This window comes from Saccostrea cucullata, unplaced genomic scaffold (assembly GCF_032062105.1).
Source record: "Saccostrea cucullata isolate Sc308-1 unplaced genomic scaffold, CSIRO_AGI_Scuc_v1 ctg117, whole genome shotgun sequence".
Classification (NCBI taxonomy): domain Eukaryota; kingdom Metazoa; phylum Mollusca; class Bivalvia; order Ostreida; family Ostreidae; genus Saccostrea; species Saccostrea cuccullata.
In genome coordinates, this window is record NW_026932623.1 from 99,817 (window position 1) to 119,626 (window position 19,810).

Genomic DNA, 19,810 nt, shown 5'->3' on the forward strand with positions numbered 1-19,810 from the left:
TATTTAAAAGTCTCAGCATCGCAATTCATAAACCAAACTTCAATAATCTGAATAGTCTAAAACTGATACAAGTACTACTACTGACCTGGAAGGCAGGACTGGGGTTGATCTGAGCCTGTTGGACAATACTCTCCTGGCTGACATTTTCCTCCTGTTTGGTTGACAGGACAGAAACAGGAAGACATGGTGTAGTTAAATATGGTGATGTCAGTGGGCTGGTTGGAGGATGCCCCCCGCACACAGTACCACCCTGCCAAACAGTCTCCTGTGGGGAGGGAGAGTCCGGGCGTGGCACAATATTTACCAGGATCACAAGGCACACAGTCAGCACTGGACTGCTTGCCTGTATAGTCATTATAGGTACCTATACTACATGGGTATTGGTTCATGCTACCAGTTCCTGCCAGACAGTAGTGACCCTTGGGACAGTCATTTCCTACATAGTTGGTAGAATTTTCAGGGCAGTAGTAGCCTGCTGGACATTGTATACATTCAGCCAGTCCGGTGGATGGATTGTATGTTCCTGCTGGGCATCCCAGTGGATACGAGGTTCCATTAGGACAATAACTGCCAATAGGACAGGGCCCTCCTGTGGCATCTACCACTGGATTGTTTGGTGACTGAGCTCCCTGGAGACAGTAGAATCCAGCCCAGCAATCTCCAGAGGGCTCAGTGAGACCTGTTGACCCACAGTATTTTCCATAAGAACAAGGTGTGCATTCTGACTGCAGTGTTAATTTAGTCTGGTTGTTAAAGGTTCCCAGTGGACAGGGTAGAGGTGTGGTGGTCTGTTGAGGGCAATAATGACCTGTTGGACACGGTCCAGCGACCCCAGTATTGTTGACGTCTGGTGACGGTGTGTTTGATCCTGAGGTACAGTAGTACCCAGCATTACATTTACCAGCCACTGTTGTAGCATTAAGTTTATCACAATACCAGCCTCCGGTACACTGTGTACAGTTATCTGCATCCCAGAGGCCTGTGGAAGTACTGAAGGTTCCCAGAGGGCAAGATTGCCAGATCTGCCCTGTGCCTTCTGGGCAGTAATATCCAGGAGGGCAATCATCAGGAGTCAAACCAGTGATACAATAATGCCCTGGTGTGCAGTTCCAGCATTCAGCAGCACCAGTGTTGGTCATGTACTTCCCGTCTGGACAAGGTACTGGGACCGCGGTGCCCTCTGGGCAGTAGTGCCCTATTGTACAGGGGTCTCCAGTTGTGGTGTCATTTGGTGTGGCTGTGATGGATTTTCCTGCGCAGTAGTACCCTGGAGAACATGGCCCTGTGGGTGAAGTCAGCCCTGTGGTGTCACAATATTGCCCTCCTGAGCAGTCAGTACATTCTCCAGCCAGTGCCAGACCAGTACTGTTGGACCAGGTACCTATAATGTACATCACAATTTAAATTTTACTATTGAAAAAACATCTTTCTTTAACTAAAGGAACATTTCCACAGAACTTTGTATAAGACATGGATCAAATTACTTCTACATATCTGAAATCAGAAGGTGACCTTACCTAGTGGACAAGGAGTAGGGACGGGGGTTCCCTGTACACAGTAATGGCCAGCTGGACATAGTTGACCTGTGACCCCATCAGTGGGCGTGGAGGTAGAAGATCCATTTATACACCAATACTGAGCCAAACAGTCACCTTTTTAAAAATGAAATAATTTGGAATTTCTTTCTTTTTATTGGAATAAATTGCATGATACTCATAAAAATTTCACACAAAGTTCAAAATTGCTATAAAGGGTTGCTGTACTCCAGTGGTAACAACACATTCACATTTTTCACACTGTATTCTTTTTAATAAAGGACAGCTATGCATTATTTACTGCTAAATATCAGGAAAAGTGAAATGAAATTAGTTGGTTAAAAACTTCTCAAATACAGTTACAGCAGTAGAAATGTCTAAATACTGACCTGTGACTGCAGTAAGTCCATTAGTTCCACAATATTTCCCGGCATCACATGCTGTACAATCCGTGACATCTCGGAGTTTTGTGTATGGATTGTAAGTTCCCGCTGGACAGGGGTAGTGAGTGCTGGACTCTGTGCCATTAGGACAATAGTGACCCAGTGGACAGGGGTAGGGGGTGTAGGTAATTACAGGGGAGTTAGCAATGTCACAGTAATAGCCTACAAAGAAAAACGTCAGTGCATCAGTGATATTAACAGATCAGTTCTGTAAATTATAAATAAATTTGTACGGATAAAATAGTTTTACCATTTAATACTATAATATATTTATGTAAAGTATACCCCCCAACACACTCTGTGATGAGATACAGACCTGGTGGACATGTTTTACAGGATGCCTGGCCTTGTTGGTCTTGGTACTGACCAGATGGACATTTGATCTGTTCAAAACTTCCCACTGGGCAGTAGAAACCAGCCAAACAAACGAAAGGATTACTCATGTTCTGACCAGTCGGACAGTAGTATCCTGAAAAACAGCAGTAAGTTTAAATATTCAAAGATGAATAAAGGTTTGATGATCAAGACGTATTTGTTGGAGCATTACTTGTTACATTCCACCAAACAAACTCACCTGCATCACATGGTCCAGTGGGTTCTGTCAGCCCCTCATTCTGGCAGTAGTATCCCTGAGTACACGGCGTACAATCTGATGTCAGAGTGTTCCCTGTCTTGTTCGAAAAGGTGCCTGTTGGACATTTTGGTTGATTGCTCGTGGTTCCAACTCCTGTAAGATACAACCATGAGAAAAGGCAATGAGTATGATCACTCATAACTATGCTACAGTTCATAAAATGTAGAACCCATTTCCAACTTTAAGAAAATATATGTGTCTGTGTATGTATATGTGTAACACCTACCACAATATCTTCCCGGTGGACAGATATTTCCTGTGACTCCATCAGTAGGATCCTGCCGGTCAGCTCGTCCAGCACAATAGTATCCAGCCTGGCACTGACCAGCAGTGGAGGCCAAACCTAGAAAATAAATGGATCAGCAATGATTCAAGTAGCATAGAGTCAATTATCCCTTATCATTTACACATGATGTTTAGTGTTACTATGTTTAATTTAGGATTATAAGTTGTTTAGATGTTATACCTGGTGTGTCGCAGTAGTGGCCTTCATCACACACTGTGGGTTCCCTGGATCCTGTGGGACAGTAGTAACCTGGCTGACATATCCCCCCAGTGCTGTTAGCTGGACATAGACAGTCTCCTGATGTAAAATTGTTGTAGTCTGTTGGTGTGGCTGACCAGGCACCAAGGACACAGAAATAGCCTGAAAACCACAGGTGGAACACATATTATCATTTAATTAGAAATGAAAATTATATCATCTCAGCTAGTTAGCAAATATCTTATTAGAGTGAATAAATTATATCCTGTAACTGACCTGCAGTACACTGGCCTGACACAGCACTGAGACCTTGTGTTCCACAGTAGTTTCCAGCTGTACAAGGGAGACAATCTGACTCACTCTGTCCCATCAAAGTGTCACGGTAAGTTCCCTTGGGACAAGGATACTCATTGGCATTCTTGGTTCCATTGGGACAATAATATCCCATGGGACAAGGGAAGGGTTCATAGGTGGTTGTGTTTTCATTACAGTAGAAGCCCGCGGGACATTCTGTACAGTTCCACTGACCGGTCAGATTGTTGTAGGTGCCCGAGGGACAAGCCAGAGGGGTGGAGGTTCCTTCTGGGCAGTAGTGAGAGACAGGACATGGACCTCCTATATCAGGCTGATCTCCTGTTTAAAACACAATTACCAATGTCACAGTTTGTTTACAACAATATCTACTCTTTTTTGCAATCTCACCTTGCATTCTGAAATCTTTCAAATACCCAACGGTCATGGAAAGAGAATTTTTATAAGAAAGTCTTTAAAATCACAAACCTAAAAAAGAATTTCCAGAGGACAATTAAAATTTTTAAACATATTTTAAGACAGTTTACCTATTGGTGTTGGGACATTGTTCCCTCTGTAGCAGTAGAATCCTTTAGAACATGGTCCTGTAGCATCAGTAAGGTTCTTTGTTCCACAGTAATGTCCTAGTTTACACGGCCAGCAGTCCTCCACCTTCTCTCCCTGGGGCAGGTCTCTGTAGGTACCATTGGGGCAGGAGACAGGATCCTCTGTTTGTACTGGACAGTAGAATCCCGGGGGACAGGGGCCTCCAATACCACTGGTGGTAGCAGGAGTGGGGGTACTCACATTTACTCCTGTAATAGAGTAAGTACTGGTGAAATAAAATACTGATCCCATATGACAAATGACCTTCACATTGCTTGTAAAGGAGTTGAGCACTCATAGACAGGCAAATTTTCCTTATGAAACATTTATCAAAAGGTACATTAAATATCTCCTCTTTTTCTGAAATCTTCTCCAAGTTCTGATACTGTACCTGATTTACAGTAATACCCTGCACCACACTGGCCTGTTCCTGTGTCATTCAAGCTGAAGTCAAAATTAATGGCACCAAGTTTGTAACAATAGTACCCTCCAGAACAAGGCAGGCAGTCTGATTCCTTGGTCATTCCTGTGGAAAATAAATATTTTTAAATCAGTTGATTATGCATGTGATATTCATACAGCTTTAACACAGAATTAACTTACATCTCTTTATTGAAATAAAAGGCAAATGTAATTTTCAGAAGTAGTCTATAACTAGTAACAAATTCTATGTATTGTGCACAATTCACCTAACTGATTTAGATTAATTAAATATATCTTGTTGTACTGACCATAATCTGGGTTGTATGTGCCTGTAGGACAGGGTGGTTGATCAGCTGTAGTGTTACCAGGGCAATATCTTCCTCTGGGGCACCTCAAGGGGTCTACTTCTCCCGAAACACAGAAAAATCCTGCTGGACAGTCGAAACAGTAGGAGTACCCTGTGGTGTTCATGTAGGACCCTGCTGGACAGGCCAGGGGAGTGCTGGTGCCCTCCGGACAGTAGTGACCCTTGGTACATGGGTCACCAGTGGCTCCTCCATCCATAGGTGTGTCTGAGTAGGCCCCTGACTTACAGTAATACCCAGCTGAACAGTTCCTATTGGGGGCAGTCAGACCGGCCCCAACACAAGCTTTACCTCCATCACAGGCAGTGCAGTTACTCTCTCCCATGTTACCTATTATTATAATAGAAATTGATTGTATTAATCAACAGAAACAATACGTACTTCATTTTCAACTTTTCTCTAACTTTTTAAGCACAGATCTGAAAGAGGTAAAAAACTAACCTGTGTAAGCACTGTATGTTCCGTTTGCACAAGGATAATGCTGATAGTCTCCTGTGCCCTCAGGACAATAATAGCCAGGCGGACAGAAATCACCGAAAGTTTGTCCTACAGGATCAGTCATGTTAGATCCTAATGTACAGTAATGTCCCGCAGAGCAAGGAGTCACAGCCTCAGGAAGTCCTACAGAATCACAGGCATAACCAGTGGTACAAGGATCACAGTGGCCCACCTCATACTTCCCAGTATCCTTCAGGAATGTTCCTCGAGGACAAGGTGTAGGATAGCTACTGCCTTCAGGACAATAGTATCCTCTTGGACACAAAATCTGATCAACTGTTCCAGTTCCATTACAGTAGTAACCCTGGCTACACAATTCACATTGAGATGACTCTTTGGCAAGCTGGAATTGGCCAGCAGGACAGGGCTCTGGTTTGAAGGCTCCTTCTTTTGTGTAGTGACCAGCCGGGGTGGAGTACTGGGTGGGTACTCCTGATCCTCCAGTACAATAAAACCCAGCAGCACACATGGATGAGGCTGAAGTACTACTAGAACCAGCACAATAATACCCAGGGTCACAGGGAATACAGTCAAACTTGGTCTTAGCTCCAGGACTTTTACTGTACTCCCCTACAGGACATGAAGTGGGAGTGGCAGACCCAGCTGGGCAGTAACCTCCTGCAGGGCACAGCCCTCCTGTGAGGCCATCAGGAGGGGCTGAGGAGTAGGCCTTCTCTCTACAGTAAAATCCTGGATCACACACATCTGTTGGAGCAGTTCGTCCTATGCCATCACAATAATAACCCCCAGGACAAGGGGTGCAGTCGGTACTCCTACGTAGACCTGTGGAATTGCTGTAGGTTCCCAGGGCACAGGGCTGTGGGAAAGTGCTTCCACTGACACAGAAAGATCCAGCAGGGCAATCAATGGGAATGGCTAGTCCCTCTCTATCACAGTAATAACCAGAAATACATTCAGCGCAGTCTTGGAATGACTCCTTTGCTGAACCATTTCTGTAGAATCCAATGGGACAAGGATAAGAATCAGGTGCAGCTGTACCCAGCGGACAGTAATAACCTCCTGGACAGTCCCCAGCAGGGGTAGATAATCCCTCCGGTATACAGTACATACCTGGTGTACACTGTTGACATTCTGATACCTGTTTAAGGCCGTATTCAGCATTGAATGTTCCATTAGGACAAGGCACGGGGTAAGGATTAACATCTCCCTTTGGACAGTAGTGACCTTTGCGACATTTATCTGTGACAAGTTCTGGTGCCCTGGTCATTCCTGGTGGACATTCCAGACCAGCTGGACAGATTCGGTCACTGTACATGAAGGTCATACTGGTGGCATTCAGATTACAGTAGTAGCCAGCTTCACATGTGGTACAGGCCGAGGCTCCGGAGTCAGAGTAATTTCCCTTGTCACAGATGATGGGGTCCACGTTACCAGTCCCTGGGCAGTAATATCCCGCAGTACAGTCCACACAGTAAGTGATGTTCTCACCCTTGATCTGATTGTTGTATTTTCCACTGTAAAAAAGAACAATTACAGATGTCAAAATTTACATATATCATTTAAATAAACAGCTATTACATACTTTCCAGAAGGCATAACACTAGACTCTAATTTTTATCTTTTCAAGAAGCAGCAGCAGGTTTAACAGAGAAGGGCCATTCCATCTGATATAATTGTACTGTGAGTAATAAGTACTTACGCGGGGCAGGCTGTGGGTAGTACAGATGCCTGTGGACAGTAGTGACCCTCGGGACAATCATCACACTGCTCCCAGGCCGTGTTCCCTGTCTTGTTGCTGTAGGACCCGGCATGACAGGGGTTAGTGGTGGCTGTGGGGGTACCTACATCACAGAAAATCAGCAATTATAATCAGCCGGATAGCATGTGCCTCCAATCAACACTACAGGAGAGTAAATTTATCTGAAGTGGCATCCTTTGTAACAATTAAACCCATGCAAAACTTTACAAATATCTACATGCATTCTCTTGTCTGAGTTTCGAAGTAAGCTTTAGCAAAGGGTCTCTAAAATGATAGGAATAAACATAAGTTCATACTGAAAGCTTACTACAGCAGGTTTTTATCTAATACAAAAAAAATTACTTAAGTATTCTGAAAAAGACATATACCAGTTACTAGATCATACTTTGTGTTTTTGATTTCCAGCCTATATTGCAGGAGCTTAAGTCCTTTGATTATGTTGCAAATAAAGTCTTTCCTCTAAATATGTTGTACAGTAAATGATATTATACAATTTTGATTTTTCAAAAACTATATTCTATTGCTGTATCTTGGACAAGAGACATTAAAGACAGGTTCTTTTGGGATTCAGCAGGAAAACATGCATAAAGAAAAGAATTTAAATTGCTAGCACCGACAATGAATCCATGAAACAATCACCTTGGAAAAGATTTATCTCATATATCATGCTGGTTTCATGCTCATTTAATTTAGAGACAATTCTGAAAATCTATCGCCTTGGAATTTACGACAACAATTCCTGGATATACTCACTGGATCCAACTACACATCGGAAAATTGTAGGGTGATAATATAAGGTTATAATGCTGTTAGTTACAATGGGTCACTGTCAACACAAGGTAATCAGTGGACTGAGAAATTAATTTTTAACTACACATTTAAATAATGTAGCGGTAAAATAGTCTAAGACTTCAAGTGAAAATGTCCAAATATCAATGCTTATTAATAAGAAGAATGGATTCTTATAAAATGTAAGTAAATTTACTTATTTCAAAATATTGTTACTGAAAGTAGAAAATTTTATTTTTTTGGATAAAAAAAAAGGTAACTTAAATTCTTCACATATTGGTTTGATGAATCCTCATTATATACATACAACTACGATCCCATTTACCAGTTAAAATTTTTATTGCCAGCAAACAATGACCCCCCACAAATTAAAACGATTCTACTGTAAGTTTAGATATATACACAATGAATGTAAACTGATACAACTTCATATATTCAAACAATACTGATTCTAAAATTATCTTATATGTGCAAAAGGAAACTTAAGATTTTAAAGATATCTTTGAAAGTTAAAATAGTTTCATTGTAATTATTTGAAAGAATGTAGCAATTCACTGTTATTTGAAAAAGTAATGTTTTTTAGGAGAAAATTTGGCAATAAATCTGAAGTTTTTTGACTGCTGATTCTTACCATCTGGACACCAATGTCCCTTGGCACACAGATCAGTGGGTGTGGCCGATCCCTCCAAGCAGTACCAGCCCCGGGGACAGATGGTACACTGCTCCACCTTGTACAGATTGGTCAAGTTGGTGTAAGTTCCCGCTGGACAGGGATACTGTGTCGGAGAAGCTGTTCCGTCCGGACAGAAGTGGCCCTGACCACAAGGAACCGGTGGTTTCTGCTGTCCTCCAGTTCCCACCAGACAGGCCTTGGTTGATCTACAGGTCTCACACTGGGACTGGGCTGTCAGGTTCTTAAAGTCGGTGAATGTTCCAGCGGGACAGGCATATTCTGGTTGGTTGGGTAGGTGGTTTCCTCCTGGACAGTAATACCCTGGTGAACATGGATAATCTGGTTTAGCAAGTCCATGTTTAGTACAGGCTTGTCCAGCAATACAATCCTGGCAATCTGTTGCTGCTCCTCTCTCTGTAAATTCATTGAATTTTCCTGGACTACAAGGAGTTGGTGTATGGGTTCCAGATGTACAGTAATGTCCAGCAGGGCAAGATTTACAGCTCTGCAATCCTATTGCTCCTTCCTCTTCTGTGTATTTACCAGCTGGGCAGTTTATTGGTGCTGTTCCTGATCCTTGCGGGCAATAAGATCCTCTAGGGCAAATGTATCCATCATACATAGGATCATCTGTACCAGGAGGGCAGTATCTTCCAGCTGGACAATCAACACATTCATCAACTTTAACTGCACCCAAACCACTGTAAAATTTGCCATGAGGACAAGGACTAGCTTTGTAATCCCCTGTATTTGTTGGACAGTAATGCCCCCTTGGACATATGAGACTGTTGGTTGGGACACCAGCAGTTCCCGCAGGGCAGTAAAATCCTTGAGGACAGTCAGTGCAATCAGCTGCAGCTGTGAGTCCTTTGGTTGCACCATATTTTCCCATATCACAGGGTGTTTCAACAGTTGCACCTGCCGTACAGTAGTATCCCAGTGAACAAACAGCTGAGGGTGGGTCTTTTTGAATGCTTCCTGCAGGACAGAAGAACCCAGCATCACAATCAGTACATGCCGTGGCTCCTGCAGCACTGTATTTACCCACACCACATATGACTGGTTTCTGGTTATTATTGGCACAGTAGTAACCAGCTGGACACTGTGTACAAGTAGTCTGTCCACCTAAACTGTATGTACCAGCACCACATGTTGTCCCTGCACTAGTGGTAGAAGGACATTTCTCTCCAGCAGGACATACAGTGCATTCTTTGGCTCCAGCTAGGGAATAATAACCAGCAGCACACACCACTGAGTAACTGTCATAAATGGTGGGACATTCGTAACCAGCTGTGCACTCCACACAAGCAGCTCTTCTTCCTTCACTGTAGTAACCATCAGCACATTTGGTCTCTGTATTGGTTGTCGTAGATGGACATTCATACCCTGGTGGACACTCCGTACATGTGGTACTTCCAGCTAGAGCATAAGAGCCTGCAGTACAAGTGATAAAAGAAGCACTGTTTGTGAGTGGGCAAGCTTTCCCTGCATTACACTGGGTACATGATGTCTGACTTCCAACAGAGTAGGTTCCTGGCAGACACTGGGCATTCTGACTACCATCTACATTGGGACACTCCCATCCTGCTTCACACGCTGTACAGGTAGCAGACCCAGCAAAGGCGTACTCTCCAGCGTTACAGGGAGTCTCTACGTTTGATGTGGTTGATGCACAGGCTTTACCAGCAGTGCAGAGTGTGCAGGAAGACTGGGAACCAGTAGAATAACTCCCTATGAGAAAATAAAAAATTGTCAGTCAAAGTACTTACTTAACTATTCCCTGTACAGTTTAACACCGACATGCACATATAAATCAATCAAATAATATGAATACATCTTTTTAAAAAAAAAATCTTAAAGCCTTTACTTGCATTATTATTATCCTCTCCCCCCTCCTTTTCCATTTATTTACTTTACCTGAAGGACATGGATAATTGTTTGATGCGGATGAGGTAGATGGACAGGCCTGACCTGCGGCACAGCTTGTACAAGTGGTAGCACCTCCAGTTGAGTAAGTGCCTGCAGCACAGACGACAGGAGAGGCTGAAGTGGTGGCACAGGAGTAGCCTGCTGGACAAGCTGTACAGGATGTGGATTTTACCAGGGAATATTCTCCAGAGGCACAGGCAATCTGATTTGGGCTGTAAATTGTAATACAATTATTTTTTCTTGTTTAATTTGCCATTCCTGACCAAAAAAATTCTTAATGAGATAAATTCAATCAATTATCAATATCATTACATAATGAATAATAGAATACATTTCATGCATTTTGGGAATATGTCAAATGTAAAATTGTTTTTAAGAAAATAAGGCAACCTTCCATCCTGATACAGGAGTCTAAAAACTTACGCATTAGCTGGACAGTAAAATCCGGCTGCACAGTCAGTACATGAGGTCTGTCCCTCCAAATTCTGTGTGTGTGTACCGCTAGGACAATTGATGGGGGAGATGGAAGGGAAGGGGCACATTTTACCGGCTGGACATATGGTACAATTCATCTCTCCAGATAGACTGTAGTATCCAGAAGTACATGGGGTAGCTGTGCTTCCACTGCACTCTGAACCGGCAGGGCAAATACTGCAGCCAGAACCCTGCAATGAAAGAACAGTTCATTCATGAAATTACTTTTTTACATATTAAAATACATAATCACATATAAAACAAACATGTAATTGTTGATGAAGACTTTAAACTATATATCTCTTTTGTCTCTTACTATCTATAAGAACTCACTATGATGCTCTATTTATCAATGCTGTTATAACAATACAGTAGAGACCCGCTATTACAGTGACGGTTTTATAAGATAGAACGCTTATTACGTTGTAAATTCAAAGCACAAAATATTTTGTGAAAGGCTAAATATACTAAAAGAAAAGAATATTTTTATTCATGAAAATTGATAATCAATGCTGAAAAGACACAAGAAACACGATGTAAAAATTCTGTCAAAGTTTTTTTTTCACTGGAAAGTGAGGGTGATTTGGAAAAATTGACCGAGCCAGTTAATTTGCAATCAAGCATTAAATTTGATAAATATTCAATCTACGATTTCAATAACTAAATGTATAATTATGATGTAGACACGGAGACACTGGCGACAGCTTACATTGAACTATGACAACCTGAGGTGTTTATCAGCTGTTCGGGGCGTGATTGTGATGCTTTGTTATTTTCCAACATATTGACACATTTATCATGAGTAGAATTTAATGAAAAAAAATATAGTTTATCATGAAGATTTATCTTGAGGTCTACCCAAAAAATAAGGATAAACGTTAGAGACTGTGCAGATGACAAAAGTGACATAAAACTTGTAGGCCTAAACAAACTAATGAAACTTACAAAGGCTAGATCTAGTTTCTATCGGTATATATTCTCTATGTACACAGGATAAATTTTTTGAGCACATTTGTTTTACCCCCCCTCCAGGCGTTCATCATTTCAACAAACTAGAATTTAATAATCAATTTCCATATAAATATCACTAATTATATTTGACTATTAAAAGGTTTCCCTATATATCCCTATGTAAAACAGGTACCATAATGTGTAATAGCCCCGGGGGTTTGTTTGAACAAATTTGAATCTGCACTACCTGAGGATGATTTCACATGAGTTTCATCTTACCTGGCCCAGTGGTTCTGGAGAAGAAGATTTTTAAAGATTCTTCCTATATACAAACATTTGAACAGCTTGGGTAGTGAACTTGAATCCACACTACCTGAGGATGATTCCACATGAACATCTTTCTGGCCCAGTGGTACTGGAGAAGAAGATTTTTAAAGATTTTTCCTATATATTCCTATGTAAAAATGACGGGGGTCATGATTTGAACAAACTTGAATCTGAAATTTCCACATGACGCATTTCCTGGCCCAGCGAAATGGAGAAGAAGATTTTTTGCCATTAATTTTTAACAAATTCATGATTATCTCCCCTTGGAAAATGGCGTGGCAATTAACAAAAAATCCCCTTCACCCAAGGATACTTTGTGGCAAGTTTGGTAAAAAATGTGCCTATGCTCGAGAAGAAGATGAAAATTGAAAACTATGATGGAACCAAAGAAGAAATAGCAAATCATGAAAAGCTAAGTTTGAGCTAAAGATGAAATACTTGTTTACATTGTAAATAAAATAATGATTATTTTACTTGTTTACTTTGTTCATTTTTATACATGTAGAGCAAGTCATTAATCATTTCATATTGATGTAGATATTGCGCCGTGTGAAAAATACACCCTGACCTAATACAAACTTCATACAGAATTAAAGATATTTGTTCTCTGTATGTTTATATAATGGAGAAATACCACAAATGTATATATTTGTTGATGAAGACTTTAAACTATATATCTCTTTTGTCTCTTACTATCTATAAGATGCTACGATGCTCTATTTATCAATGCTGTTATAACAATGTTCCACAAACATTAACAAGAAAGGCCTCTTACTGAAGGACTGTAATATCCTGTCCCACAACTGGTGGGTGACCCTCCGTCACAAGTTGATCCTGCTGGGCAGGCTGTACAAGATGTCTGTCCTGCATTGGAGTAAGTACCACTGGGGCATGCTACTGGGGAAACGTTGTTTGCACTACAGGAAAATCCAGCAGGACACTGGGTACAGGATGTTGTCTGCAGAAAAACAGTAAAAAATAAAATTGACAAGAGTTGTAAAAAAAAATCATAATAAACTACACTATTGTTGGGCGGTCATTTTAAAGATTAATAAAAAACAAACTCAGGTAAATTGACAATAGTTTTTTCATTCAATCCTTGCCTTTCCAGACAGACTGTAATAACCACTTGTACAAGCGACTGGATTGGTAGGATCCAGACACTGAAATCCTGCTGAACATTGGGAACAGGAAGACGCCGCTGCAGAACTTGTGTATCCTACAAAAGGTGTTACGAGATGATCAGTAGCATATCAGAGTTTAAACAACAACAAAAATCTCTTTCAACTAAGCAATATCTATAAAATAGAGTTTAAAAAACTAAGATAAACTTAACAAAAATAACTTATTTTTCATCATGATCAATATTAAGAAACCATTTTCATATGGAGAGAAAACAACAAAAAGTTTTTTTCTTCAATTTTCACATTTCAGCCTTGCCAACAAACCAAATTTCTGTCATTTCAAAATAGTTATTTACCTGCTTCACAGATTGTACATGTTGTCTGTCCTAGAGCACTGTAATACCCTGCATTACAGTTAGTGGGAGAAATAAAGTTTGATCCATCGAAACATTTCTGTCCAGCGGGGCACTGAGTACAGGATCCAGCCTGAGCCAAGCTATAGTAACCATCAGGACATTTCTAAAAGAAGGAAACTTTCATCAGTAACAATAGACATGGGAACAAAATCCTAATTCTATATAATACATATACCGTACATGAAATAAAAGCCTTCTAAAAAAATTCTTATAATGATACATGAATATGATTTCAAGCAAGTATGTACTCCTCAGGTACATCAAAATTATTGTTCTGTTCAAAATAATGTACTGGGTAAAACATTCCATATATGTCTTACAGTGCATGTTTCTTCCCCAGCCAAGCTGAAGTATCCTCCAATACAATCTACAGGAGCAGCTGTTTTATCCAAACAGGACTGACCACTGGGACACTGGAGACAGGAGGTCTGACCAGTGCTGGGCTGGTACTGACCATTACTACACACCACACTGCCCAGAGTTGGGGAGGCACAGTATGTACCAGCTGGACAGCCCAGACAGTGGGTCCCATTGGAGTATTGTCCACTCTGAGTAAAATAACAAGATAACATCATTTACAAGCGCTGAGTTTGGGAAAAACTCAGAACTTGGAATAAATTCATGTCCAATATGAAATATGAAAGCAACTCCAAATCTAATGACAGTTGTAATCTCCTTGTACTTACTGTGCAGGCTGTCTGGGTACCTGAAGAACATGCATACCCAGCAGGACAGGTAGTACAGGATGTGGCACCAGCAAGGGAATACTGAAAGACACAAAAAATGAACATTCTGACAATGGATCTAAATGTAAGACTACAAGTTAAAAATGCTTTGAACAGTTCAGATCAAAATGGCTTTCAACAAAAGAAAATCAGTTCTTATATTGATTCTAGTGAGGCATACCTGGCCACTGGGACAGGGTACAGGAGCTACGGTGGGATCAGAACAGCTGGACCCTGCGGGACAAATGGTACAGGTCACCTTCCCTGTAGTGTCGGCATAGTAACCAGAGGGACACTACAATCACGAATCCAGCAAGACAATAAAAAAGTCTTTTTTTGACTTCAAAAAATAGTTTTTCCCAAAGATTTCTGCATTTATTGTGGTTACTTACAGATTTACAAGATTCCATGCCTCTGCCATCTTGGTACTCTCCTTTGGGACAAGCTTCCTGGGTCACAGTCTTGTTTGGGCATTTATAACCTGTTGACAAAGTTAGTTGTAAGATTAATGACAAAGCAGCTTACACTTCATATAACGTATTGCTTTTCTCCTATTTTTTTACCATTGTTCTCATTCCTTGTTAATATTTAACTTTTTCCAATATTTACCTTGTCCACACTCAGTGCAGCTTGTCTGGCCGGTGCTGGTTTGGAAGAAGCCTGTAGGACAAGCCAGGGGTTCAGACATGGCGTCAGTGGGACAGTAATATCCAGCGGCACATGGAGTACAGGAAGTGCTTGCGTTGTTGGCATAGTTTCCCGCTGTACATAACACTGGGCTGGAGCTGGTACTGGCACAGGAATAACCCCCCGGACAGGGGATACAGGCTGTGTTCCCTCCCAGGGAGTAGTAGCCACTGCTGCATGCAGATCCTATTGGTAGAAAAGTTAAAATCCATTGTTATTATTAAAGTGATGATTACCAAAGAAAGGCACAAGTAAATCAAAACAATAAAGTAGAATAAAAGTAGTAGTATTCCCGTTATAAACTTACTAGCAGTGGTTGTTGGACACTCATAGCCAGCCTCACATGGTGCACAGCTGCCTGCCCCACTTCCTGTTTTGTACGTCCCTACTGCACACTGAGTACAGGATGTCTGGCCAGCAGAACTATTATAAAACATTCACTTATTTAAAAGAATTTGTCCTTTGTAATTTCAGTGGTCAAAAACACTTACATCCCTAATTGAATTTTTGTTATTAGTAACCTTTAGATAAGCAGTTGACATCACTGAATGCCTTACCTGAGGTTTTCAGAAAGTTTCTTTATAAGATTTAATCATCATTTCTCTCTTTTGCATTTCATGCAGATGTATACAACTATATACAGTACTGTACCTGTACTCTCCAGGTCCACACTGTGTGGGTGCTGTATTCTTGGTTGGACAAGCTGATCCCACAGGGCACTCTGTACATGTGGTGGACTTCACTGAATCAGCGTACCAGCCGTCTTGACAGTCATAACAGTAGGATGAACCCTCAGGACTGTACTTTCCTTGTACACAGTCAATGGCTGCTGATGTAACATCAGGGCATTTCTGACCTATGAACCAAATCCATGAATAAGTAAAATTTCATTTAATCAAGCTCCATACACAGATTGCAAAGAGATCAACCAAAAGTACAGGTCATTTATTAAATTTTTTACATATTATACAGGGTCACAAAATCAAATACAGATTATTTCAATATCTTTAAAATACATCTTCTCTGAAGATTTTTTTCTAAATCTCAAAAAGCATACCAGCTGGACAAAGTGTACAGGCAGTGGCACCAGCTGAGGGAGCATAAGTTCCATTCCCACAAGCCTCAGGGGCTGTCATACCATCTACAGGACACTGGTACCCCTGATCACAACTGGTGCAGGATGAGGCTTTGGTTCCTGAGTATTTTCCTGCTATACACTGAGTGGGGGTTGATGTGGTGGAGCCAGGACAAGCAAATCCTGCCGGGCAGTCACTGCATGCTGTGGCTCCTGCACTGCTGTATTTTGTGGCACCACAGTTTGTTTGAGTGGAGGCGGTACAGAAATGTCCAGCTGTACACTGCGTACAACTTGTAGCACCTGCTGAGCTGCTGTAGAAACCTGTAACAGTAAGTACAGTAGTAAGGCATTTTTAATTCAAATGATTTTATTTCTGTCATATGAGTGAATGACATGACAAAATGTAATTTTAATTAAGATGAAAATACATTTTTTTGTTGAACCTAAATAAAGATTAAAAAAAATTATTTTAGACTTATACAGTGAATAAAACATAAAGTACACATCAACAAGCAAATGTCGGCTTTTACTTATAGTCCCTTACAATTGAAATACCAGGAGGACATTAGAAAAGTAGAAGGGGTTTTGGGTTCCTCCCCTTATAAGGAGTTGAGGGAGAATAACAAGAATACCAGAATAACCAGGGAATTACATTATTAAAGTGGGGAAATTTGCCAATCATAGGTCTGAGAGACAACCCTGATAGTCTTCATACAACATGCAGTGTTAGTTTATTATTTGTTTTCAGAATAATATTCCTTATTTAATAAGCCACTTTCACAGATTAATACTAATTGTCTTCAATATGCATGCAACACAGCTGTAAATATATCACAACATTAATATTAAATGAGGTGTTGTTCCTAAATATCTGAAAAGTAAAGATGCACTAAATAAATATTATATGGAGAACTTTTAAAGGCCTGCAAAAAATAAATCCATGCATAAATGGTGGTATTTTAAAATATGTACATATACAACCCAATACTGTTAATGCATTGATATTAGAGTAATAGATGAATACAAAAGCATAATGATATGTCCAAATTTCAAAAAAAAAACAAAACAAAAAACAAAAACAAACAAAAAAAACCATAAACAATAACCAAGCATTTTCCCACATGCAAACATCCAACAGAAAATGTGCAATAAATATATCATACCATAAAACAATGAAATTCAGATTATAAAATATGAACATGGGATTATGAGTTTCTTGCATGCACACATTCAAAGTAAAGTTAGTGTCAAAACAATGCCACACCCCTCCACATGCAGACCTTTTGCAGTGGATACCTGATGAACAGTTGTTACATCCTGAATTTCCTTCTACACTGTACTGACCAGCCACACAGTCAGGGGGAACTCCTGCTGCACTGCTACAGTCTTTACCTCCAGGGCACACACTACAATTACTGGCCCCCGACTCACTGTAATGACCACTAGAACAGGGACGACAGGACAACTCCCCCTCCACACCATATGTACCAGCAGCACAAGGCTGGCTGGAATTGGAGCTACAAGACAAGCCTGCAGCACACACTGTGCAGGAAGAAGCACCAGGACTGCTGCTGTAGTATCCAACAGCACAATTTGTGCACACTCCATCTCCTTCTTGGCTAAAGGTTCCTGGGGGACAATCACTGGGGGTGGCTGTTTGACAGGATTTCCCTGAGGGACAGATTGTACAGCTTCCTGATCCAGCTGCACTGTAGTATCCTGGTATTGTGCAATAGAAATGAGATTGGATTTCAAACTTTCATAATTGAATCTACTTAATTTTAATGTTTAATTTTCAAACCCTTATGCTTAAAATTGAAATTACCCCTACACTTTTGAAGCTGAAATGCAATTGTATTGATAAAATAAAAATTGACTGAAAAAAAAAACAAGTATTCAAATATCATGTTCAAATAGACACCGTTTGAAAATACATCGAGGACATTACCTATGATATTTATACGCTGATAACACAATATGGTTATAAAAAAAACTTTATGTTAAAGAAAATTAGAAAATTAAAATTAAAACAATTATCATGCTAAAAATTATTTTTTTATTTTAAGTAGTTACTAAAGGACAGTTGCTAGTAATGAACTTCTGTTGAATGCACACCTAAAGAACAAGCTGTACAGCCACTACTGCCCACAGTGCTGTAGGTCATTTCTGGACAATCAGATGGAACACCAACACTACTGGAACAATTCTTGCCTGCAGGGCAAACTGTACAACTATCTGACCCTGCAATACTGTAATGCCCTGCTGGACATGGGGTACAGGCAGTAATGTTCAGGGCACTGTAAGTCCCTGCAGGGCAATCTGTGGGGGTCAGGGCCGGGTCAGAGCAATCTTTGCCTGCTGGACACTCAGAACAAGAGCTGGAACCTGCACTGTTGCTGTACATTCCTATAGAAGTTTTATATGTTTATATAATTTTGATTTTAATCATTATAATGAAGTAATCAAATGTGAGACAAATGAATTAAATTATGGACAAAATGGCTTTCTTTATCCTGCAAGAAAAATTTTAAAACTTGGTATCATTAGTACTGTAATAATGAAGAAAACTGTAAAGATTCTATTTTATATATATAGTCAAATAAGTGTAGCTGTACCATAAGTTTTTTTGCTGTAGAAGATATGCCATTATTGTTGCATAATTTTTCAATGTCAGTAAACTAGATTATACATTTATGTATATAATATAGCTAAAAGAAAACTAAATTAAACCATACATGCAAACCCAGTGTGTTAAGTTTGAATATTTGTACAACCTAAAACATGGATACACATAACGTAACACAATCAAATATGCATCAAAAATTTGACTTGATATAGTAGAGAATATGAAAAATGATAACAGCTGAACAAGATATTCCCTCTCATAGTGTTTCTGTTGTCAAAGATTAGAAATAGTGATATATGATGAGAACAGTTTAAAGTTTGGATGAAATCTTCATGCTCAAGAAGAGTAGTTGGTGTATATAACATGGTCATATAATTTCAAACCCTCGAATACATTGAAGAATTAGAGTACATGCTAGAATGTTTAATTGCAGCATGCAGACAAGTTAACAGACAACATTCATTCCCATGCAAACCCTCCATGAGTTGTAGATACCTGAGGGACAATTGGTACAGCCTGAATCTCCCTCTACACTGTACTGACCAGCCACACAGTCAGGGGGAACTCCTGCTGCACTGCTACAGTCTTTACCTCCAGGGCACACACTACAATTACTGGCCCCCGACTCACTGTAATGACCACTAGAACACGGACGACAGGACATTTCCTCCTCCACACCATATGTGCCAGCAGCACAAGGCTGGCTGGAATTGGAGCTACAAGACATGCCTGCAGCACATACTGTGCAGGAAGAAGCACCAGGACTGCTGCTGTAATATCCAACAGCACAATTTGTGCACACTCCATCTCCTTGTTGACTGTAGGTTCCTGGGGGACAATCACTGGGAGTGGCTGTTTGACAGGATTTCCCTGAGGGACAGATTGTACAGCTTCCTGATCCAGCTGTACTGTAGTATCCTGATATTGTGGTAAGAGATGGAAAAAATATTTATAGAAAGATTTAAAATACATTCCAAAGTTGAAATGAATGTTCTCACTGTGTACGGTAATT

The 19,810-nt window shown here is 40.4% G+C and overlaps 1 protein-coding gene across 1 annotated transcript in view; it reads right to left on the reverse strand.

Annotated features, from left to right (window-relative positions):
* The window catches only part of LOC134235656 (uncharacterized), an 81,105-nt gene that overhangs the window by 42,213 nt on the left and 19,082 nt on the right, over positions 1-19,810 (reverse strand). Inside the window, exons 9-38 of the mRNA XM_062717794.1 lie at positions 19,294-19,716; positions 18,288-18,578; positions 17,469-17,891; positions 16,152-16,493; positions 15,746-15,950; positions 15,402-15,517; positions 15,017-15,280; positions 14,800-14,888; positions 14,589-14,702; positions 14,369-14,449; positions 14,003-14,230; positions 13,623-13,785; positions 13,246-13,361; positions 12,918-13,100; positions 10,814-11,055; positions 10,379-10,602; positions 8,420-10,192; positions 6,940-7,081; positions 5,223-6,754; positions 4,725-5,111; positions 4,385-4,519; positions 3,936-4,202; positions 3,373-3,729; positions 3,079-3,258; positions 2,839-2,955; positions 2,553-2,705; positions 2,295-2,447; positions 1,925-2,140; positions 1,518-1,652; positions 86-1,381 (exon numbers count right to left, since the gene is read on the reverse strand). Of these exons, the coding sequence (XP_062573778.1) occupies positions 86-1,381; positions 1,518-1,652; positions 1,925-2,140; positions 2,295-2,447; positions 2,553-2,705; positions 2,839-2,955; positions 3,079-3,258; positions 3,373-3,729; positions 3,936-4,202; positions 4,385-4,519; positions 4,725-5,111; positions 5,223-6,754; positions 6,940-7,081; positions 8,420-10,192; positions 10,379-10,602; positions 10,814-11,055; positions 12,918-13,100; positions 13,246-13,361; positions 13,623-13,785; positions 14,003-14,230; positions 14,369-14,449; positions 14,589-14,702; positions 14,800-14,888; positions 15,017-15,280; positions 15,402-15,517; positions 15,746-15,950; positions 16,152-16,493; positions 17,469-17,891; positions 18,288-18,578; positions 19,294-19,716 (10,347 nt within the window). The remainder of the gene's footprint in view (positions 1-85; positions 1,382-1,517; positions 1,653-1,924; positions 2,141-2,294; positions 2,448-2,552; positions 2,706-2,838; positions 2,956-3,078; positions 3,259-3,372; positions 3,730-3,935; positions 4,203-4,384; positions 4,520-4,724; positions 5,112-5,222; positions 6,755-6,939; positions 7,082-8,419; positions 10,193-10,378; positions 10,603-10,813; positions 11,056-12,917; positions 13,101-13,245; positions 13,362-13,622; positions 13,786-14,002; positions 14,231-14,368; positions 14,450-14,588; positions 14,703-14,799; positions 14,889-15,016; positions 15,281-15,401; positions 15,518-15,745; positions 15,951-16,151; positions 16,494-17,468; positions 17,892-18,287; positions 18,579-19,293; positions 19,717-19,810) is intronic.